Consider the following 25,375-nt stretch of genomic DNA (forward strand, 5'->3'; position numbering starts at 1 on the left):
TATTTTCTTGGGGGGTGGGACACCCCCAACCCCCCCAAAAACCAAAAAATCCCCCCCCATTTTTTTTTTTTTTTTTTTTTTGAAGATTTCCTTGGTCCTTTATTTTTTTTGTAGAAGATTTCCTTGGTACTTTTTTTTGAAGGAGATTTCCATGGTCCTTTACGATTTTCGCCTTAATTTTTTTTATCACCTCTTGGGGCAAAGCCCCTAGAGGCTAGGGGCGAAGCCGCTAGTATAATTCTATAGGAAGAAGAAAAGAAGGATGCTGACTGCCTGTCCGTTGATCTGACTTGGTTAAAGGAAAATATCTCAACAACCCCTAGACTGTTTAGATATGGCTTTTCAGGGAATCTTCTGACTTTAAGCTATGTCTAAGGGAAATGGAAACACCTCTAGCTCTCTAAAGAAAAATAAACCTTTTTATTACTTATATTTAATGATTTTAAAAAGTATAACATAAAAACAAACAAACAAAAATAATAAATATAGTTTTTTATACCTAAATATATCAGAGAAAAGTAGGGAGGTAAGAACATTGGAGTGTAAATTATACTGGCTTCCAAAGTTTCATAAACACATTTTTTTGTTTAAAAACTTTGGAAACTTTGGATTGGTTGGTACAAACTAGCAGTGACCAACTTTTTCATCTTAATTTTAATCTACAGGGATGAATTTTTCATAATTTGTAATAAACGCCCCTAGAGGCCTCTAGGGACACGTAAAATTGTTTCTATTTTAAAATCAGCTATTTACCAAAAATATTTTTACGGTCCATAATTGGTGTTAGTTATGTTTTTAGCTAATTGTAAAAATTCCACAGGGCAGCGTTTTTTTTATTTTTGTCGATTTCTCTAGGGAGGGTGGTTGTACCCTCCCCCAAATAGTTATAAACCTTCCCGGTACCTATGAGAAGCTACCCTGTTAAGGAGAATCCAATAGGTTCAGCGGTTAGCGAGATCCTTTGGTACAAACATTCAAACAGATAGACATCCTGTTACTTTATTTTAAGGATTTATACACCATTCCAAAAATGTTTATCTGTTTTATAAAAGGATGGGGGAATGTTTTGGTCCAAATAAAGCTGTGATGGAAACTACATGCACTCTAGTGCACATAACCACGAACTATTAACTAACTTAGAAACAACTTTTGATTAGATTTAATCATAATTTTACTTGATTAGTCCTCAGAGACAATATTGGATTACATTTTCTATTAATATCAATCCATTTTTTTATATTGTTGTCCCTAAGGATTCTAATAACCAAAAAAGTCTAATAATTTTTATTTAACTCATCGTATTATAGACATTTTTTTGCTGATATTGAAATGGAAAATGTTAGTTCGTGCCTTTGGCTACTCGGGGCTAACAAATGTGTTTGCAATTTTATGATTTTTTATTTTAATATTCGTGGAAAATTGTTTATTTTACATTGCTATACATAAATTTGTTTTAATAATAATATTATTACCTATTCATCTTTTAATAAAAACATTCTGGAATCAGTTTGAACTTTAATGTAGTAATCTATTAACCTATCTTTCTTAATCTATGCCATTAATAGAAGCTTTGAATTGGTCCAAGGGGCGAGAACTCTTAATCGAATTTAAAGTATTGGTATTTGAAAGAAGCTAAATTTTTCCTAACATAAAGTGCATGTAAACCAATTATTGACCTTCTTGTCCTAAACAGTGCTTCACACAATGTATATTTTTCCAACAAAACTAACTTTGGGAATTGCTTCTAGAAACAAAGTTAATTATTTGTGCCCCCCCTCCCCCCCACCTCCCCTCTATATCTCTTTCCTTTATTTTAACTTTTCCCGTATAACTCTTTGTTAAGGTAAAAGGGAAAGAGTGCTACAAAATATTTAGTTTTGAATAGTCCAACTAAAATGTATCTTAATAAAACTAGGTGTTATATTCTTTTTATAGAAGCGTTATGTAGGGCTTGAATTTAGTATTTATTTGTTAAGCTTTGAAGCATGGTAGCTGTATTTATCCAGCATTTTAAACAGACTCGCAATTTTTTTCTTCCTCAAACCTTAAGCTACATAAGTCAAAACATGACAGCAAAAAATGTAACTTTTAATCAGCTTTATACTATTTTAAAAATTAACATTCCGATTCTGCAACCAAAGCTGTGAATAAACAGCTACCAAGTCATACCTGGAGAAAAGTAAAAACGCGTTTACGCAAATCGATTGGGTGGTCTGAAAAAAACAAGAAAAACTCTAATATTTAATTCATCTAAAACAAAAGTGATTGATTTTGCACATTTGGAAGACCCGACTATTTATGCTGTGAAGTTTTTGTGAAGCACCACTAAGAAATCTAGAGAAATAATATAATTGGAAAACTAAAGTTCTACTACAATGAACAAAACTGAGAATAGGAACTTTACTTTGCCATGAGAATTGTGCAGTACTAGGCAAGGATATGACAATGGCCGATAAAGTAATTTACATCCCCCCATGATTATTAACAAAATTACCCCTTCTGTAGATTACAATTAGGGGTTGAAACGTTTGGACACCCAATCTAATGAATCAACCAATCAAATTCAATAATAGTCCCTAAAGTTGTAAAGCCAATGATTAAGACAACCTTATTATAAAACTTTGGGGACTAGTGTAATGAACAGCCCAATGACCCCTGCCTCCATGAGTACAAGGGCATGCACAGGAGGGTGTTTTTCATATGAAAAACCTTTTGAATAAAAAATATTTGATGTTATTTATTTCATCTGCATAATCTGTATTCTTTCATAAATTTGATTTAAGTAGATTGAATTAATCTAACGCAATGGTATATAAAATTGAGAAAAATTTTACTTTTTTTCAGGACTTGGAAACCGCAGTTGTAAACAAAAAGGCTTCTAAATAACAATGGATATAGACTACATGGATATATTGACAGGGGAAAATTTGTCGTCAATTTAAGTCGCTAATATGGACCTTATTTATTGGTCAGTTCGTTTATACGATGGGGTAAAGGTGGTGGATAGGGGGTATAGTTAGTTTAGCTAGCCAGCCAGTAGAAATATAGAGATTTTGTACATGTATTTCTAGGCCACTAAAGTAACTTGTAGGTCTGCAGAAGAATTAATTTCGAAAAAGTGTATTTTGAGTAACACGTCTACTGAGAAGGTCTATTTTTTCTAGGGACGATTTCTCGTAGAAGTTTGTAAGTATCCTCCCTCCCTCCTTAAACATAAAATCTTTAAAAAGATCTTTTATTACAAAAACACTCACAGATAAATAGACAAACATCATGTTACTTCTATGTAGAATTGGATTATGGAAAGAAAACAAAGTAGCGGGTTTCGTCGTATTTTCACAGTAGCTTTTGATAGGTTAGGTAAGTTAAATGTTAAGGTTTGCCTCTCATGATTAGAGCCCCCCCCCCCCTTCCCCCCAAGGGCAAGAAATAAGAGCAACGCTACTTTGAAAATAAGATGAAACCCGCTACTTCGTTTTCTTTCCATGATCCAATGAATTTATATTGAATAAAAAATTTAAATAAAATGGTTTAACATACTAGAAGTATTCTAAAGAATTACATGACTACAATTGTTGAATATTTGTGCCTGTCTTTATCTGTGGTTTAATGTGCAGGTAAAGTGTTTGCTAATGTTAGTGTTAGTGCTAAATTTGTTCAAATTCAGGGGTTCAAATTTGCCAGGATTACCAATTTACCACAAGTAGGATGTGTCAAAATGTAAAGCAACTAAATTTAAATGTTATTAGAGAATAGTTATAATTATTGCATATTATTACAGACAGCTTTCCTTGGATAGTAAAATTTAAAATTATTGATTCCAGTTCAGTTGGTAAACTAAACTGGCATTGGTTTTATGATTTTTATTTTATTTTTCATCGAAAATTGTCTATGTTGCGATATATTTAATGATTTTTTAGTATTGCTCAGAAACGGTCAGAATTCAGTGGATATTAATAGGTTTCGAAACCATACAGGACATATTTTTTTCTCAGTCAGAAAAATTCCTTTTATGAAAACAGTTTTTATAATAAAGTCTTGTGTTTTACCTTATAAGTCTTTAACGTTAGTAATGTGTTTTGCAGGGAGGTATTGTATTGGTTTTAATTTTAATCAAAGATAAGGAGATGTCATAAACATAAAAAGACATTTTTTTATTATAATTTAAAAATCAAATATACATAAATATGTACATTTTAATCTCTTGAAACTTTTTAAAAGAAACAATTAATGATAATTTAAGATTTAAAAGTTTCTAATGACTAATTAATCTGATTAAGTATGAATAAATTAGTAAACCTTTATTGAACTAATGTGCATATAATCAAATGTAAGAACTGCACAAAGCCCAACCTCACATCTTAATTTAATTGATTAGAAATTTGCATTTGGCCAAATTTTTGTTCATTTCACATTTTTTTCTTCTTCAAGTTGTGCATACTGAACTTCCTAGGCAATACACAAACATGCATATTTTTCCTGAAGCTTCTATCCCAAAGCTGAAAATTATTTTTGTTTAAAGAATTTTTTTAGCTTTCTCACACAAAGCACAAAAACTCCCCCCCCCCCCCCTTATATTTTGAGAATAAATTGATAAAACGGGGGTGGGATAATTTTTGGTATGTTTGTTTATCACTTTATTGTCAGGTTAGGCTAGGTTATATTTGATACACTATAGCCCCACAGGGTTAAGGGACAGGTATATGAAAAAAATATCCCTCCTCTATTTTCAATTTTATTAAAAAAATAAGGGAGGGGGGAGAGTTTACACAATTTTTTTAAAAAGATTTCCTGTACAAGTAAAGTTATTATAGGGTAATTGTAAATATAAACGATATATAATAATAAAATAAATAGAAATGTATTAAAATGAAATATAGCAGCTAATATAATAATCATGTAAAGGCATATTGCAAGGGATGTAATATTTGTTATTATTTATTCAACTGCACTTCATCTCCTTATCCTGCAAGATATGTGCAAGAGCGAGCATCTCTAAATTTCAAATAATGGTTGGGTTCATTAGGTGCTAGAAATTCAGATGATAGTTTTTGGAATGAGAGTAAATATATTTTTATCCTTCTGATGGGACCATAACTAAGCAGCCACTCTCAGCTGCGTGACTCACTAGTACACTCAAAACGATGCAGCCATCAAATTTCAATTCAGGCACTCGTCAGCCTTTACTTTAGCTCTACTAATGACTTATAAAATACCATATAGTTGACATTAATCATAAAAATCTTTTTATTGTATTCAATCTATGAAAATTATCAACTTTAAAACATTTTTTGTTGTGTCAATAGAAAATATTTTTAAAATTCAAATAATAAAATGTTGTGAAGTGTTGATGAAGCTAATTTTGTTTAGATGCCAACTTTTATAGAAGAGTAAACACTTGAGCAAATTAGTCTGAGTTGGAGTCTAGCTAAGCGTAAACACCCCCAGGTCATTTTTAAACTAGAGAAAAAAGAAAAGTAAAATAGCACAAAAATTTATATAAAATTTAATATTTTATCAAGGAATTTCTATTCAAAAAGGTTTAATTTAAAATATTTTTAGCAGCCAAGACCTAAACATTTCTGAAATGTATAATTAGGAAAATTTGGAATGACATCATAAATTAAAAATAAGATAATAATTACTACTAAGCTTTAACATACTTAGTTATATAGTTAGAATGATAAATTTAAAGTTATGTTAAGATATCTAAAAATATCTATCTATTCCTTTAGCTTTGCTCTTTCTAAAATTAACCTTCTTTTAGGATTTAATGTTTAAGCTGAAAAATTTCAATTAATTTCACTAAACTAATTTCACTAAACAGATATCTTAAACTTTAAAATTTATTGACATTTTTTTCTTATTACATAATCATCCAAAACTCTGGCATCCGCCAAGAAGCATCAAATAGTGCCTATTGAAAAAAATGATGCCATACAATACAAATGACCAATAATTGGACAATATACATTTTTCCATTGGCTAATTACAATGTATACTGGCCTATCCATGTTCATTTGTATTGTATGACGTCATTTTATAAAAGGCCCTATAAGCTGCATCATCAGCCTAATGCTTATACATATACCATCACTGCTGTTCAAAATTTGAAAACTCTTTAATTCACTTATTGAGTGGACAGTGGACACAAGAGAAAAGTTCTATCCTACTTCTCAATTTAGTTACAACTTGAAAACTCAACTTGTATTGTGAATTAATTTCATTTTGCTGAGTTTTCTAGAATTTTACAGGAAGAGGGAAAGGACTATGGTGGTCATTTTAATCAATTAACCGTTCTCAACATACAAGACTCTAAATTCCAACAACAAAAATATTAAAGGGAAGATTTATTTGATTTCTATGGTGCTATTCCTGTATTCCTGAGAATTTTCTTTTTGTCAAATTTAGCGAATTTAATAAAATTGTTTTATCAGATATTTTGGGGGACTGCCATTTACACATCCAGCAAATTTACAGTGGATGTGTTTTTGCCAGTGCATTGGATGTATTTATGACAAACTGAATTTTACTGTATAAATGACAGTAAAGTCGATTCTCATGCCATAAATACATCCAACACTGGCAAAAATACATACCATATTTTTATACATAGGTCAAAAATACATCCGACACTGGCATTTACACATCCATACTTTTTCATTTATATGTCATAAATACATCCAACACTGGCATTTATACATCCTCAGAAATTTAACACAAAATAAAAAGAAAACACACTTGTATATTATTTTAGTTATAATATATTTGTCAGGTTAAAATAAAAAGCATTATAAAGATTTAAATTAAAATATATTTGTCAGGTTAAAATAAAAAAAGCATTATGTGATGGATTGTTGTGACGATCTTGACCTTGTCACAATTCTATATTTTGGTCTACCAAAATCATCAACCAATGAGTCCCCACTTCCATATTGATTGTGGGGTCTTGGAGGTCCTGTCCCTTGAATCCCTGTATAGGGTCCTGGTAGCATTTCCAGGATTCTTCTTTCCAGAAATTTGTGGGTTTTAATCCCTGTTGTTTTTGTAGTCACAAAAAATAGCATCTGGCTCCGCCATAATAAAACAATGAACTAACAATAAATATTTAAATTATAATATTAATTATATAGCAATAATTTGACCACCTGTGGAAATGTTTTGATGTTCTGTAGGGAGCATCTTGAGAAAAAGGGAAGTAAATAGGGGGAGAGTAACTAAAGTAGGGTAAAAAGTTTAAAACCTATACATACTGTACAAAATATAATTAATTGTAAATAGGGAAGAGTAACTAAAATAGGGTAAAAAGTTTTAAACCTATACATACTGTACAAAATCATAAATTAATCTAGATGTATATTTGCCAGTGATGTATTTATGACATATCATTTAAAAAGTATGGATGTGGAAATGCCAGTGTTGGATGTATTTATGACATATAATTGAAAAAGTATGGATGTGTAAATGCCAGTGTTGGATGTATTTATGGCATGAGAAAAAGTAAAAAAACATTTTGCCAAAAATACATCAACTGTAAATTTGCTGGATGTGTAAGTGCTATAGCCCCGATATTTTCTACAAAAGTCTGGATTAAGGTATTTTAAAGCAGCTAGTTGGCTATCCATAATGTAAATAATCAGTACAAATTGTATTTTTTTTGAGGGATTAGTATATCAAATTATTTCTCATATCCACCAAAACTTTTTACACTTCTGTTGATTTAAATTTACATACCTTTCTTGTTGTATTGTTGTCTTACAGAGAGAGAGAGAGAAGACCTTAGACTATAAATTATGATTATACCCACAGCTTAATAAACAAACTCTCTCATTTGTTGGCCTAAATATTTAAGGGCCTTTTATTGAATATTAATTTAGAAGTGACCAAACTTTTTCATTATAAATTTTAATCTACAGAAGTCAGAAGGTGAAATTTTGTTTATTGTAATTGGAGGTTTATGTACAACAATGTATTGTCCATTGTCTTATCCCCTTAGATTTCTGGTTTGTAAAACCACCTACTAATTTACAGAAAAAGGAAGATCTTTTGATTTATTTAAAAACCTGTGGTTACAAATAGAAAAAAATCGTCTAATTCAGAAACTAGCTCAGTTTCTAATGAATCAGTACTTAACTAATATTTCAATTGGATGGTGTAAGACAGAGTTAGTTAGAAATATTGGCTTCTATACTTATCTTTCACTACCAGGCCACATACAACCTAATACAAGGATATTGAAATAATGGTTGAAAAATAAATTGGTAAACCTGGCATCAATCACAATAATTTTATTCATATTTATTCCTAAAGATACAACATTTCATTGTAACAGTAGATGAAAACGAAATTTTTGTTACACTGCAAATAAAGTTAGAACAACTTTTAAAGTCTTTAGTTTTGATATGGTTTGCGCCGAAATTCAAAGCCACTACCTACCCATCGACGAGAGGATGCGATATTTGTTACGCTAATGTCTCGGGTTAATGATGATAAACAAAAAACCCATTGTGTAGATCAGAATTAGAAAATTAGTTTGAACCAACCAATCAAGTACCTAACGTTTTAAAGAATACTTGTTTATAAAACTTTGGGTACTAAACTAATAGAGAAAAGCCAATAATAATCATGCCCATGTGTTAAACCAATTTGTATGTGGTCCTTGATTTAGACCAAAATGCAACCATATTTTTCAAAAATCATTTATGCAACAAAGCTCCTTTTTTGTTTCTTTTTAATATTTTAAAAATAGCAAAAAAATTAACCAAGTTTTCATGTTATTGCATAACTTTAGTATTATTATCTGATTCTTCAATTCAACCCTAGGATTCGGAATATAATCTAATAGTTGTCTTACTCTGAAGTTATACTTCACTGTGAATATTTAGATTTTGCTATTATAAAACTGTGCTGTAATGATTGTACACCATCCTATTAGCAAATTTGCAAATATTTTGCCAAATTTTCCTTTCACCCCACCGCCGCTGTATGCAAATTTTGTTTATGTTTGCAATTAAATTTTAAAAATCTGTATTTCATAAATTTATTTCATCAAATAACAAAACAGATTATTTGTCAAATAATTTTATTTCAAAGTTTTTAATTGTTTTTTTTGCAACTTTATTTTTATACAAAAGTAAAGTAAGTATTTATATTTGATTTTTGTTTGTAAAAAGACTGACTAGATGTGTAAAAAGAGGAAATAATTTATCGATATTGACCTTTTTGACAGAATAATTTGGTGAGTTTACAAATGCAAGTTTTTTTTCAAAGAAGAATCAAAAAGAGTAGTTTTATGAAAAAATGCCAGGATGTATTTTTTTACAGATCCCAAGGTGAAGGTGAGCTAAACACCCCCTTGACTACTATCCCACTTTTTAACCTCTAAAGTCTACTAGTAAATCTATAAGACAAGGTAAAAATATCATTTTTTCACATTTGAATTTCTGGGTCATGGAAAGAAAACGAAGTTGCGGGTTTTATCGTATTTTAACAGTAACATTTGAAAGTTTATTTTAGGTTAGGTAAGGTTAAGTAAATGTTAATGATTGTAGGAGATAGAAATAGGAGAAAGGCTACCGTGAAAATACGACGAAACCCGCAACTTCGTTTTCTTTCCATGATCCGAATTTCTACCTTTCATATTTTCTCTAGATTCTTCCTCTTTGAGCAAAATTGAGTGCAAAAAATTGTAATTGGCCATGCATCTCAAAAGTTTGTAAATAAAAAGCCAAGAAGAGAGTTTTCAATTACATTGCAATGGTATATTAGTTTTGCACCACCAGAAGTGTGCATACAAGGTTTTCACCTAAATCCAGGAAGGGAGGGGACATTGGACTGTTGATTACACAACTTTGGGGACTTTTACTTGATTTTTGATTGGTTGGTTCATAAAGTTGAAAGTCGAAACGTTTCAACCATTAATTGTAATATACAGAAGGGGTTATTTTGTGTAGCATCATTGGGGATATGCATCAATGTATTTGTCATTGTCTTATTCCTTTAGATCCCTGGCTAAATCCTTTTTTACCAGCCGTTACCCTTTCCACCACTTATTTTATTTGGAAAATAATATGTTTGTTATTTAAATTGAAAGCAAGGACGTCCAAGCTTTTTTTAAGGTGAAAATATAAGATGAGGGTTTACAAAGGTTTTAGGTGGGAGTATATGGGTAATCTAATGTATTTTTTAAAATTTTAAGGGGTTCAAAGTATTAGGGAGGGTAAATAACCCTTTACATAATTTATCATTTATGATCGTCTTTTATTAAGGCCATATGGTCGCCACAAGCCATTAAAATTGCATGAAACAGAATTCTACCAATTGTATGGGGCTGAATTTGGTTAAAGTTACTATTTTTGGTTATATACTATTTCTATTTTCTAGGATATGTTTAGGGGGAGGATAACGTGTCTACTGTCAAAATAAGGAATAATTTTTCATTTTTTCGGTGAGGAAAGAAAAACAGCTCAACAGGGAAGCTATCATTTAATAGATTTATGGGTAAATTTGTCGTCAATTATTTAGACTTATATATTGCTCAGTTCGTTCATCCAATTGGAAGGGATGGGGTATCGTTATTTTAGCCGACTGAGAGCATCATTTCATCAGAGTAGATAAAACAGCATCCAAGTAATAATATATTGATTAATCATTTATTTGTAAAATATGATTTGGAAAATTAATTTTTAGGGCCAAATTATAATAAAACATCTTTTATACAAACAGGAAAACATTTACTAAAAGCAAACATTTTATAATATGGTTAATTAATGTTAAAATAGATTTTTAATTTCAGAATAAAAATGATGAACACAGGATCCATGATGAATAAACCTTTAAAACCTGAAGAGGTAAAATTAGTTCATGTTTTCCTTGAATTCTCAGAAAGGAACATGATCTTTAAATTAAAGCTAGAATATTTTTCAACATATTTGTAAATACACTATTCTAATACACTAAGATATATTTATTTATTTTGTATAAATGTAAATGTTTCAGGTTTTAATCCAAGCATTTTTAATTGGTGATAGTACTCTACATCATAGACGTCCAAGGGGGGGGGGGTAATGGGGCGAATACCCCCCCCCCCCCCCAAACGATTTTGGGGGTGCCAATTTTTTTTCATTTTACCCCCCCCCCCATTTAAAATTTAAATTTACCCCTACCCTGGGGGTGCCGTAGGCACCCCCAACCATTTAGGAGGGGGTATTTACCCCCCCCCCCAAAAAAAAAATAAAAAATCTCTAATAAAAAAAAATTTGCGCGCTTCGCGCCATTTTTAATACTAAATATTTAATCAAATTTAAATTACCCCCCAAAAAAATTTTACCCCGGGGGTAAATTTTTTTTGGGGGGGTAAACTAAATTTACCCCTGCCAACAGATTTCAGGAGGGTAATTACCCCCCCCCAAGCAAATTTTACCCCCGGGGTAAAAATTTTGGGAGGGGTAAAAAAAAGTTTCACGCGCCATTTTACCCCCCCCCCCTTAAAATTTTTACCACCCCCCCCAAAAAAAAGCTTGGACGTCTAATCTCTACATATTACTGCTTATATCATTCTGTCTGTCCGTCCATCTGTTTGTTAATTCCTCGGCTGTTATGATAAATATGAGTTTATCGACGTCAGTATTAAATGTAAGGGACATGCAATTTCTATTCAAGAAATGTTATTCTACTCAAAATGCATCCAAAACCATAAACAGAACTTACGGACATACGTACCTACTGACTAGCGTAAGTAGATGCCTTAGTTAATGAGTAGATACGCATAATAGTTTTGTAATAGTTATTTCTCGCATCGTATTATAAACAGGAAGATGATTAAAGTCCCTCCACAGATTATGACGTCATACGATAGAATAGCCAATGAGAGGCCAGTATACACTGTAATTGACCAATTGCAAAATTTATGCTGGCCTCTCATTGGTTATTTTATCGTATGACGTCAAAAACTGTGGAGGAACTTCTTCTATAAACAGCTTTCCGCGGAGATGCCGATGGCAAGGGCTAAATAAAATGGTTTTAATCTTATGAATGTACATTTTTTTATTCGTAGAAAACTGGATATAATACGATGCTACACATAACTCATTCGTATTGATGAGAACCGGTTCTAATCCACCGGTTTCGAATGAATACGAGAAAACATTATTGACAGTATATCTCCTTTTTTGAAAATAAACAAACATAAAATAACTAACTTTTCAAAATGTGTTCTTTATCCAAGCCGGAAAAATAATAAAATTGCATTTGATTTTTGCATCTGCATATACTGTATTAGGCCATATTTGTTAATATTTATTTGCAAGCTCATAGTGCATCAAAGCCAATCTCAATATTTGCTGCTTTGATTAAAACTTTTCCTATTTATATTTCATTACACTATAAAAAATACAGTTTTTAAATTTTTTATTTCTTTATGTTTTATTTTAATTCCCCCAAAAAGACTTTAAAGTTAAAGATTTTATGGATTTTCTAGGTATAGCCTATTATTGTAAGCTATGGCTGTAGCTAAGGGTCTCCTGATTTAAGGACAGACAGTTTAATTCTTTACAGTGTGTATGGATTTCGCTGTTATACAGTATGCTGCACTTTTATAGGCATATTGATGATGCTTTAGTTTTAAGCATAAATAAAGGTGCTTTCACATAGAATGCCTGTTGTGCACTGATAACCCCATCCCTCTTATTTCTTTAATGATTGTAAATTGTAAATCAATTATATTAATAACAGTGTTGGGGTCCTAACCCTGTGGGGCCTATACCTGCAGTCACCTAACCTAACTTCCCACCCCCAATCTTATTTTCGAATATCATTAAGAATAGCCAATAGGGGAGGAGGGACATAAGGGTTAACAGAGTAACAGGCAAGATGCAATATACGATTAATTAGTGTACTCCTCAAGTTATAATAAACAAAATTAACCCATCTGTAGATTAAATTTGTTGTTGGAAAATTTTGGATACTTCTAGTTTGTACAACTCTTTCAAGATTGAATAAAAGTGTCAAAACTTTTTATGCCTACAAATGAGAGATCATGACCATTTTATATTGCCTCCATAAATATGTACATTCTATGTCAACACCAGGCTACAAAATTAATTTATTATTTGTCTGGTTAAGCTTTGTTATTATTGCTATAACTCTTCCTTGTTCTAATATTTTTTTCACATTTTAGGTTGAAGCTTATAAAGAAGCATTTGATCATTTTGATTGGACTAAAAGTGGAACAATACCTCATGGGGTAAGATAAACTATAATAAAACTTTTTTGCTTTTGACTCTTATTTGATAATAGATAAAAACAACACTAACATTATTCTTTATCGTTCTATTAATCATCATTTTAAAAATCATATAAGAATTTTTCAGCAAAACTCTTTATAGTGTCTATAAAAAAATTAGGCCATACAATACAAATGACCAATGATAATCCAAAACAGAGACTAAATTATCAATGGCAGGTCAGTATACATTTTGATTGACCAATGGTAGGCCAGTATGGCGTCATTTTTTAGCAAATAAATCAACATATCTCATGTCTTGGTTAGGTTACAGACTTTGTGGTTGTAATTCTTGCATCGATTTACAGATTGTACCCAATTTTTGCAGGAATTAAAATGTAGAATTTTATATCAATAGAGCGATTCTAGCCTGCTACAATAAAATATGAAAGCTTTTATCTACCGACCCTAATTGTAGAAAAGCTTTGCTTTTCTAAATGATTTTAAAGGAAACAGTGCATAGTGTCCAAAAGAAAATGACTTCATACAATACAAATGACCACTGATTTGCCATTATACATTGTAATTGACTAATGCTAAATTGTATACTAGCCCATTAATGGCAATTTGTATTGTATGACGTCATTTTTTATTGGACACTATACGCTGTTTTATTGTAAAGGAATTACAATACGCTATGAGACGAGCTGGCCAGAATCCTACAGATGTCGAGGTTCAGGACATGATTAATCAAATAGATGATGGCACGGGAACCTTGGATTTTCAGGTAAAAATATTAAGGGTATGTGGGTCAAATTCTTGTTAGTAGTGAAGCTACTCTATAATTCAATTTGTCTGTCTGTCCATCTGTCAGTTCGAAGCGCTATAGGGGAAATAAGATTTACATAGCTGCTAATAAAGCAAGACCTCAAGTATACAACATCCATGACAGTCCGACTGCATTTTAGCAGCTTTTAGCACCTATGATGTTTTTGTAGATTCTACATATCTTATTTTTTAAACGTTTTAAGGTTAATAGTAAAAAAATTAGATTTCCCATCGTTTTCAAAGATTTTTTGTTCATAGGTGAAAAGACACATAGCTTTTTCCCTAACGAATTTTGATTTAAATTGCATAACTTTATTGAACCACCCCTTGCGTGGTGCTTATTTTTACTTTAAGAACTTAAAGAAGGCCTATTATCCTTTAAATATCTCCGCAAGATTTATAGTCATTATCAAAATTGCGTAAGGATCTTGGTCCAGCCGTTTACGAGCTATTTTAAATTTTATATGTACAGAGACAGATGGGCATTCTTGTACTTTGTTTATCCTTATTTAAAAGTAACAAGATGTTTTTGTCTGTACCTAAGGATCTCGCAAACAGCTAAACCGATAAGGTTCTCCATTACACTGACTCTTCTCATAAACCCTAGAAAGGTTTAGAAATATTTTGTGGAAGGGTACCTCCATCTTAAAGTTCCTCAAGAGCTTCTTGGGGCGTAGCTGCTAGTGTAAAATGTATAATTTATTTGTACAAATTGTTAATTTTTTAGGATTTTCTTCAAGTGATGGGAGAGAAAGTAGGAGAAATAGATATAGAAATACATTTCAAAGATACATTCAGAGTTTTCAGCAAAGATCCAGATGGTAAGCATTATATAACAGTGTGGTGTGTGCACAGATATTTTCTAGGGGGGGGGGGGTGAAAAAGGGAGATGCTACCCTATCTAAGTTCCTTATGGTTTTTTTATTACAACGGAAACTCCTCTTGAAGGGATCATTCAAAAGCAGCAAAATTTTGTGTGTTAGGGAAAAATTTGACTAAATAAATGTTTTTAAGCAACTCAAATTGTAAAAAGATATTTTAAAAGCTATTTTTTGCTAGAAAGGTTTCGTGTTGTTTTTTTAAATTGATTGAAAACAAAATTTATTTTATAAATAATGTATATTTATCTAGGATGTATACCTGCCAATGAACTTAAATTTGTACTTATGCACCTTCCAGGAAAGGTAATCTATAACCCGGAGGGGGACAGAGCGGCACCTTCCCCTTTTTTCTTCTTATTTCCTGTGTTTGAAAGATGGAAGGCTATAACTAAATCTCATAATTTTACATAATTGGGTATAATTATACACAAGCTTTATGGCCATAAGACGTCCCCAAATCTTGCTAGGTCATCCAGTATCGGAACAAAATGTTTTATGACTTTAACAAAGTATTTTTAAAAAAACTGAAGTAGTCGAGCTAATATAGTAAAACTTATTTAGAGATATAAAAGGTGTTCAAGGTGTTATTTATCGCATCGCATTATAGACAGCTTTCCGCGGATATTAAGATGTCAAAAAAATTTAAGATTAAAACAAGGTTTGTAAGCCCCGATGGGCTGGAGGTCCGGCAAAATTTTCCGTAATACGATGCTATACATGACTTTTTATTCTGGCTGAAAATTGGTCCAGCAGATATCAATCGGTTTTCGAAGCCATACTAGAAAATAACTTGCTTTTCTTTAAAATATGTAATACCAATTATCATTTAGATAGCAGGCAAAGAAATTGAAGAAATGATAAAGACAGTTGACAAAAATGGAGATGGAAAAATCAGCTATTCAGAATTTAGGTAAAAACAAAACCTTTTCTCATTTCAAATTGTTTTTTTAAAAGAGAAATTGCATTTTTACTGCATCTTTTTCAACAACAGCATGTTTTTAATGTTAATCATATAAGAAAAGTAATGTCATAATCAACAGGAGATTTTATTTTTATTTTAATTACCTGTTGATTGAATCAAATTGCAAATCTTATTTGTTAAAGCAAACAAAAACAATTTAGTAAATACAACTTCTTTTCTTTGTAGGGGATTATATAAAAATTGGTTTAAAGAACTTTTTACAGTCTATACACGTTAAATGGAATTTATAAATAAATTAATTATGATTAATATCTCTGAATTCTAGTAACAATGAAAACAAATGTAAACTACAATATTTTCAAAATTTAATTTAATGCTAGGGCGTTTTGTGATAATTTAAATAAGGGAACATTCTAAAAGTTACATCATGACAATTGCTTTAAATATAACTGCAATACATATTTATAAACTAGCGGCTGCACCTTCAGCATTTATGGGCTTTGTATTCAACGGGGTGAGAAGGGATAGAAAAATAGCCGAAAACCATTCCAAGGCTTAGATCTAACCAGGGATCAACGTGAAGCTTCCCCGTAAAAGAGAACTCAATCAGATCAATACTTATTGAAATATTATCAATATATATAAAGTTTTCTGTAACCACATTACATTTTTCGTCAGATCAAAAACTATGATTTTGGATTTATTGGTTTCAAACTTGTAGTGCCCAATCTTTTCAACCAACGATTTTAAAATATAAGGAGGAATCATCTTTTTCGTCATTTTGGAATGTATATCAATTCATCGTCCATTGTCTTATCCCTTAAGATCCCTGCTCTAATTGTAAGATGGAACCTGTAATATACAACCTTAGTGCTTGGTTTAATTTCCCCGCTGATGACGCTATTATAAATCAGGGATATAAAGGGATAAGACAATGGCTGATAAATTAATATACATCCCCAATGATGATATACAAAATTACCCCTCTTGTAAATTACAATTAGTTGTTGAAACGTTTGGACACTCAACTTAAAATAAAAGGCCCCAAAGTTGTTGACCCAAAGAATAAGAAAACGTTATTATAAAACTTTGGGGACTAGTGTAACAAACAGCCCAATGTCTCCTCCCTCCCTGGTTATAAATGCAAACCAGGTTGCAAACTTTACACAAATTCAGCACCACCACAAAACAGTTTCGAGGCGTAATGCTCACTTTTTAAAGAGAGAGTGATATTAAGGAATTCTCCTATTAATTTTAAGCCTTTTATCTTTGAAACAAGTGGAAAATTGTATAGAAATTTCCATTTAAATTTTAAGTTTTTTTACCATTAAGCATTTTTAAAATTGTCATTCATTTAAAATATCTTAGACAGGGCTTATTTGCTAAAATGCAATCATTGGCACTAGAAAGCTGTATCTACTATACTGCTGTTAGATTTTGTCATTAGCGTTTAAAGTCTAATGATGATTTAATGACAGTACTAAAGTTTATAAGCTATAAAATCTGAACTTCATTACAATGATTATTTGAATTTGTACTAATAATTAAAAATTTAAAATGTCCTAAAAGAGTTGCTTAAACATGTTGCATTATTGGGTGGCTAATCCCTCCCACAAGCCACCCAGATTTCTATAATCCACAAGGTGACGTCATAAAAATACGTCTAAATCCATCTCTTTGAGAAATGAAAACGATTGTTTTTTTAGAGCAGAAGACTCTTTGTAACAAAGAGTTTTAAATGGAAAGCATTTATGTGGATGTGGATGTTCAAATTCCAAGCTGCATGGCCACTCTTGAAAACGCGACTTAAAGATTTGTATGCAACTACTTTAAAACTGATCAATTTATTCATATGAAAAGTTCTAATCAAATTGGATGTAGGGAGTATTCTCTAGTTATTTGTTGGCGCAATTTTTTTCAGGGATAATCGGATTTATTAATGGAAGATTACTCTTTTATTAAAAAAGTACTAGATTCTGTATAGTTTTAATAAGTGAGAACATATTTTAAAACTCCTCTTTATTTATTTTTTTGTACACATTCCTTGTGTAAAATGTATAATAGTTTAGCAATGATATTGTTTTAAATCTAAGGTAAGGAAAGGATATTTTGATAAAATATCTTTTTAGAAATTGGAAGTAAAAAAGTTTATAATCCTGTTATATAAAGTAGTAAGCATTTTTTGTCTGTAGTAAAAGAGAACCGATGTTGTTCTTCTTTACAGTGAAGTTTCGTATAAGTCATGAGATAGTTTTAGGCAAATTTTTTTTTATAAAAAACAAGTCTGGGTTTTAGGCTATTTTTCTGCTCTTTCATATCCCTTTATGCTCCTAGATACTAGGGGCGTAGCCGCTAGTTATTTATAAAGTAAAAGGAAGACAGACGTCAGTGATTTATTGTGTAACTTCTTTAATTTATGAAATAGATTTATATTTATTTCAACTTTCAAATCAATGACGTGCACAGCGTGCACACCAGGGCCGGGAGGAGGGGGCGAAACCATAAGGGGGTGGCAGGCCTTTTAATTTTAACTCTACACTACCGCGAAGATGATTAAAGTCCCTCAACAGATTATGACTTCATAAATAAAATAACCAATGGAGGCCAGCATAAATTTTATCATTGGCCAATTACAGTGTATAGTGGCCTCTCATTGGCTATTCTATCATATGACGTCATAATCTGTTGAGGTACTTCCATCATCTTCCACTACCGCACGCCTATGGTTCAAATGAAACTGGAATCAATGTTATTTCTTATTATTGTTTTAAGAGTGATGATGGGAGGTTTTCCACTTATTATTCCAAATGATAAATTTGCTCAGGTTACTTTTTCTTTTTCTTTAGATTTATATTTTTTATCCTCATAATAAAGTAACAGGATATCTGTGTGTGTCTTTCTGTCTGTTACGAAGGATCTCGCTAACCATTAAACAGATTACCTTCAACATTCTAAGATAATCGCCCATAGAAAAAATTACTACACTTTTTCTTTTAATAAAAACTAAGAGTTAGGGGTCGACTTTCTTCCCCATCCCTTCAAGTATCTCTAAGGTCCTCTAGGGGCCTGGACGCTAGGTAAAGATACAGTATTCACAGTATACTATTCACTGACCAACAAGCATCATCTCGTACTTTGATAATACTCCTGTGGGAAAATACAACTATATGAGCTAATTGCTGAAAGTGAGCTGGCTGTTTATGCTGAGAGTCACTGTGAACGGTTGCGCCTGATAAATTTCTAAAGTGGCTGCAAATTTTGTTGTTGTTGCATCCTCAAACCTAAATTCTGAAATTCTTTTGAAGCCTCTTGGCTGCTGCAGTAAAATCCTGATTTTAAGTTGTGTTAATTTGATTTTAGGCCAAGAAATTAAAAGAAGACGAGGAAAAAGAAATGCAACTAGAGAAGGAAAGAGCAAAGAAGCGGGAAACTTATGAATATAAAGGATAAATAATCATTACCTTTTCTTCAGGGCTCGGCAGCCGCTTAATTAATCAAACCATCCAAAAAGCATTAAATTTAAGGCTAAATAGCGGGTGACGCGCGGCTGCCGAGCCCTGCTTTTTACTTAAATAATCAAAGCATCCAAAAAGCATTAAATTTGAGGCTAAGTTGCGGGTGACGCGCGGCTGCCGAGCCATGCTTTTCATATATTATATTCCTTTATATTAGGTAAATTATGATTCAAAGTTCTTTCTGGTTAGTTTAACTATATGCTAGGGACGAAGCTCCTAGTAAAAATAATAGTATTATTTTCTTATAAATACTTGCTTAAAAGAAATCTGTAGATCATGGAAAGAAAACGAAGTAGGGGGTATCGTCGTATTTTAACAGTAGCTTTTCATAATCCTGTGGGGCATTCATTAACATTTTTTTAATCGAACCTAAAAAAGTTACTGTGAAATTTCGACGAAAACCGCTACTTAGTTTTCTTTCCATGATCCAAATATGTGAATAGTGCCTTCTTTTTATTTAAATAAGGTGTGCATGTACTTCCGCATAGTAACACACATCAAAACTTTTATTTTATTAAAACAGCACAAACAGCCCCTTACCCTTTTTAACAACCTCCTCATGAAATATCACATCTTATGTGTCTGCATTTGTGTCTATATTTGCGATTATGATTCACTTTGCGGATATGAGAATATGGGGAAGTAATTGATCACCTTTAATTTATAGCTTGTATTAAAAAATTTTGAATTAATTTTGTAATTCTAATATCATATCATATTGATAATATTACTATTCATTTAAATAAAAAAGTGCCAATTTATAAAAAAAATTCGGATCATGGAAAGAAATCGAAGCATGGGATAGGTTACTTTAGGTTAGATTAAGTTAGATAAATTTTAATGATTGGCCCACAAGGGCTAAAAATAGGAGAAAAGCTACTGTGAAAATACGACGTAACCTGCTACTTCGTTTTCTTTCCATGATTAGATGTAATTTATTCATTTGTTTGCTTTGTATTTTAGGTAAAAATTTAAATAAATATATATTTTTTGTTGTGAAAAGATATCATCATGGTCTGAAACAAATTTTCAAAATAATATTGTAATAAATAAAATACAGAGCAGCTATACTTTGAAATATATTAAATTTATTTTAAATGTTTAGCTCTTTTCAGCATTGAACAATAAAAAACAATTTATCATCTGAAAAAGTTTCAGTTTTTCATTTGTCATGTTTTTATTTAATTTGGGTTCAAAACTTTTTTTTGGTGTACCATCAATGCTGCAAAATCATATTGTAAATTCGGTACGACCTTAAATCATTACTACAGCAAAATCCTTCTAGTTTTCCAACCTGTTATCTTTAAACACCCCTTTATTTTTTGCTATTTTGCCTTTTAGTGAAAATTAAACAATTTTTCACAGTATGGCTTTCGAAACCGACTAATATCCGTTGGATTAGAACCAGTTCTAAGCCATTCTGAAAAATCATGTATTGCATCGTTTTATATCCAGTTTTCTCTGATTATAAAAATGTACAATAAAAACTGGTTTTAATCTTATGATTGTACATTTTTAAATCCACGGAAATCTGTTAATAATGCTATGCGATAAATAACTATTATAAGAAAGTGATAGCTAACTAACCTTTTCTTCGGAGGCGCTCGGCTGCTTTCATATTTTAAACTTCAGATGTAAACAAAGAAAAATTACGTCCATAGAAGCAAAGCTCAGCATCAGAAGGACAAACATGAAAAAATATATGTAATCATTCATCATTTTAGTAATCCTCATTCAGGAATCACTATTCAAAGTTTGAAATTTAAAGAGCTATCCGTTTAAGAAGTACTGACGGACAAACTGACCGTATTTATGGAAAAAGCTTCGCATTTAAAAAGCTGAGATAGAAAAAAACCAAAAACTTATCTTAACTTTATTATATATTTTTGTTATAAGATATTTTCAAATGTTAATAATATATAATGTTAATAATAATGCTCAAACAATTTATGAATAAATATTATTTGTAAATATATTTTAATTCAGTAAAAAGGTTACACATGTAATAAACCCAGGAATAAGGTATAGCCAACAAGCGAATTAATTATATAATATTTAAATTCGCTATGATACAAAGATAGATTCCCAAACTTGGAAAACTAAGAACTGAAATTTGCCTCACCTTTCCAATATTGCATTAGACCGCGTACAACTTTTAAAATGGCATTTTTCTACTTCTTCGGGGGAGGTCGTTATTTTAGCTTGCTAGAAAGTTTACTTTAAAAGAACATGAAAATCTGGTAAAAGATCCAAGTAATAATAAATCCATTACAATATCTATTATAACAATCTTGAAGTTTAAAACGTAAATTATGTGTTGTAAGCAAAAGCGCTCTGTTGTTACCAATGCGTCATAATTAGCAAGTGTATCTACACTGTGGAGGAATACTTCTGGTACATGCATAGCAAGAATCATGATTAGCAAGTGTATCTACACTGTGGAGGAATACTTCTGGTGCAGGCATAGCAGGAATCGAACCCGCTACCCGCACCGTTGTACACATTACTAATGACAGTTCTGCAGGGACATTGGCCGTTACACTGGATCCTTACACATAGAAAAGTATAACAGTAAGGGACAGGTAGTTAGTTTTGTTTATATTTTTCCAATTTAAAAACTATTAGGCCTAAACATAAACTCTGACAGGGCCCCCTAAAATTAATCATCAATAAGACAAAATAGATTACTATTGCAAGCTCTGTAATTCCCCTTATCTCTTTTTTAGGGGTTTTCTTTTCCCACTTCTCTTCTCTTCTCCCTCATTTTTAAGACGTCACGTGGCTGATTTTTGAGACACTTTGTCCAGCTACATTTTTAGCCTTCTCTGAGAACCTAGTAAAAGTGTTTGACTCTGATTATGACGTAAACAAAAATTAGCCAATCAGAGGCCACTATAAATTTTACCATTGGTCAATGACAGTGTATAGTGGTCTCTCATTGGCTAATTTTTTTTACGTCATAATCAGAGTCAAACACTTTTACTAGGTTCTTCTCTGACGTAGTTACGAACGGATGTAATTATAAATTAGCTTTTCAAATTTAACATTTCAAATTTTGTTTCTCATATTTTTCTATGTTCCTTTCATTGAAGCAGTTTGCTGTACACAAGTTGCTATAGGTCCGTCTGGTTCGTCCTTTTCCCCTAAACCGATTCTATGAATAACTTGTAGAGTAGCTTTGCTGGGGAAAAATCCAACCCATACCTTAAATTATGTATTTATTCTAATGAAAATAAAAGACTATAAAATATTATCAAAATTAGACAAATTTAAAACAATTTAATATAATATTTAAGTAAAAAAGCACGTATAAAGACCTATTTATTAAAATGGGGAAATAAGATCTATAAAACGAAGACCCTAAAAGGTAAAGTGAGAGACAATACCCCTTTTAATAGAATGGTCATAGTACAGCTAAAAAATTATTAGCAAAAATTATCAGTATAAATTAACATTAGTAAAACAACACAAGAATCATAAAATTAGAGGTTTCGAGATAAACAAACTAAATTAAAAGAATGAAAATTTGTAAAATTAAAGATGACATTGAAAAAACATTATTAAAAAAAAAACTAATTTGAAACCAATAGTTTAATGTATTCTTGATGTAAAATAAAATAAAATGTGATCTTACTAATTTATGAAATGCTTATTGTAATTTAGTTGAGATATGCACACACTTTTAAATGCAAAATCTTAATAATCAGGTCGCCAATTTCCCTAAAACATAAAAATCAACACAAAAATAAAAGTCATCCTTTTTGTCTCTCTTTTTCCTAAGGCTTCAGGGCCTATAAAAGTAAACCTGGAAAAGAGAAACAGTCAGTCGTGATACGGAATTACTATATTACACATACTCTTTAAAAAATTCTAAAATTTAAGGGAAGACTCCCTTCTCTTTCTTTGGAATTTTCTTGAGGGTCTTGGCGGCTCAAACTTAGGATTTTCATTTAAAACACACCTAAAAAATAAAAAGTTTTGTTAGATAAATTCATAAATACTTTGTTAAATAAATTGTAGAATATCATTTGATGTTGGTCAATTGAGATATATTTAAGGATAAGGCCTTCTTAGGGCCTAAAAGCTTAGGCATCCGAACGGATAGTTATCTCCAAGTTTTTGTTCTGAAGAGAACTCCTATAGCTTGGTGCCCTGCACCATTAAATTGCAAGTTACTACGGGACTAAATAGGAATAACAAAGGGAAAGCACGGTGGTGGCCCCGCCACTACGGTTGATGATAGCTCATTATCTGACGGCCGATACTAACAAACCGGATCTTCCCTCAAGCTTCTGAAGTCCAAAAAGGTTGGAGATCGTTATCTATTCGGACAATTTAACATTTTCGAATAAGAACTCTGAATAAGTTCACGTCTTAAAGGTAGTTTTATTTTGCTAATACTCTGGAAGATCGGTTCGGAGCTAGCCTAGTGATTTTCTTACCTGACAAAGGTACCTAACAAAGAACTTCACGCCTCACGGGGATACAGGCAGCAGGACGGAATATTGTAGTCATGTTCGCATGACTCTAGTAACCACAATAGATACTTCCAGTTTAAAAGTGTTGGCAAAGTTAGATACCTAGGAATAAAAAGTTCTCAGATTAAATAGCAATATAAAGTTATCAGTAATATTTTGATACCATTTTCGGATTAGGGCTTCTAAACAAAAGATTATCTCTTAAGCGAACTTGGATGTAGGATCGGTGTAATATAATATCACCATTCTAAGGTTAGATATACTCGCCGAACAGAGATTAATGCGTCACTGATCTGGAAAGGAGACATTGGTGAGAGATTGTAATCCTGTGATAAAGGATTACATTTGTCCCTAGAACCCGGAGGTGACCCATAAAATTGGTTCCGTTACCGGATAAACCCAGGTAAGGTTTAACTTTTCCTTTAGGGGGGGAGAGGGCTACAAAGCCACTAAATAAGTCTTACCGCTAGATATCCATAGTCAGAATTAACATCGTATTCTTCTAAGCCTCGAATATATGTCCTGAAAATGGAAGATAATATTATTGATAATATAGACGAGGATGTATTAAATCCTCCACCATATAACCCTGATTATCAACCTAACCTAGATAATACTGAAGATCAGTATTTACACTTAGAAACTATAAATGATCAAATCGAGGAAATACCTCGAATTCAAACTGAGCCTGAGGTTCACACAATACCAGCCATGTTTGTTTTAAATAACAGACGTAGAAATAGAATCTTGCATAGGCCACAATTACATCTCAACCCCCAAAATGAGATAGAGCATAATACACAAACAATAAAACAAGAACAAACAGGCACAAAGCCTAAAATTAAAAAAGAAAATAAACCATCATCAGATCCACCAGAATATGAATCTGAATCTAGCGACTACTCAGAAAAACGAAAAAATAAAAAACATACAAATAAAAAATACAGACACTATGATCCTCTCAATCCTCATGGTTTTGAGGATAGGCGACATCATAAACATCATGAACACCGTCACAAACAAAAAGACAAACAAAGCGATAGCGACAAAGAGGACAGAAGGAAAGACGAAAAAAACTTCTCAATGCCAAAGAGAATGAATAAACGCAGAGACAGTAGTAGTCCAACATCAAGTTCAAGTTCCAGTTCATCTGATACCGAATCAGATTGGGACAGACGAACATCCTCTAACAATAGAGATAATAGAAATAGAGAGGAAATGATCGAAATGAACATATTAGAAAATAAACTAACCTCTGAACAGATGGATAAGTTGAGACTTCTCCTCCAAGACTCGCCCAGCCATACAGATCTAAATATTAAAAAAATTATAAAACTTATCCCAAACAATCTAGTATGGGGTACCGCTGAACATGAGCGTATTTTCCGCCAAATAAAATACCTTGGCAAAATACCTAACCTATATGGGGAACAAACCAATCCCTATACCTTCTTCAACACTTTTAAATACTTAGAAACATATATAAAACCATTCACCCATAGTTCCTATAACAACATAATAATCCACTA

General features: G+C 31.7%; 2 protein-coding genes across 2 annotated transcripts in view; both read left to right on the forward strand.

The window, feature by feature from the left end:
• LOC145313231 (uncharacterized) overlaps nucleotides 1–25,375 on the forward strand; it is a 128,706-nt gene that overhangs the window by 58,610 nt on the left and 44,721 nt on the right. The window lies entirely within an intron of this gene.
• On the forward strand, nucleotides 10,774–19,439 carry LOC145315090 (neo-calmodulin-like). Its single transcript, XM_080155133.1, has 8 exons — nucleotides 10,774–10,850; nucleotides 13,178–13,243; nucleotides 13,905–14,009; nucleotides 14,778–14,871; nucleotides 15,182–15,234; nucleotides 15,762–15,841; nucleotides 18,626–18,677; nucleotides 19,214–19,439. The coding sequence occupies exons 1-8, from the start codon at nucleotides 10,803–10,805 to the stop codon at nucleotides 19,301–19,303; spliced, it is 588 nt and encodes a 195-aa protein (XP_080011259.1). The 5' UTR covers nucleotides 10,774–10,802; the 3' UTR covers nucleotides 19,304–19,439.

This window comes from Acartia tonsa, chromosome 3 (assembly GCF_053477335.1).
Source record: "Acartia tonsa isolate MP-2025a chromosome 3, ASM5347733v1, whole genome shotgun sequence".
Classification (NCBI taxonomy): Eukaryota; Metazoa; Arthropoda; class Copepoda; order Calanoida; family Acartiidae; genus Acartia; species Acartia tonsa.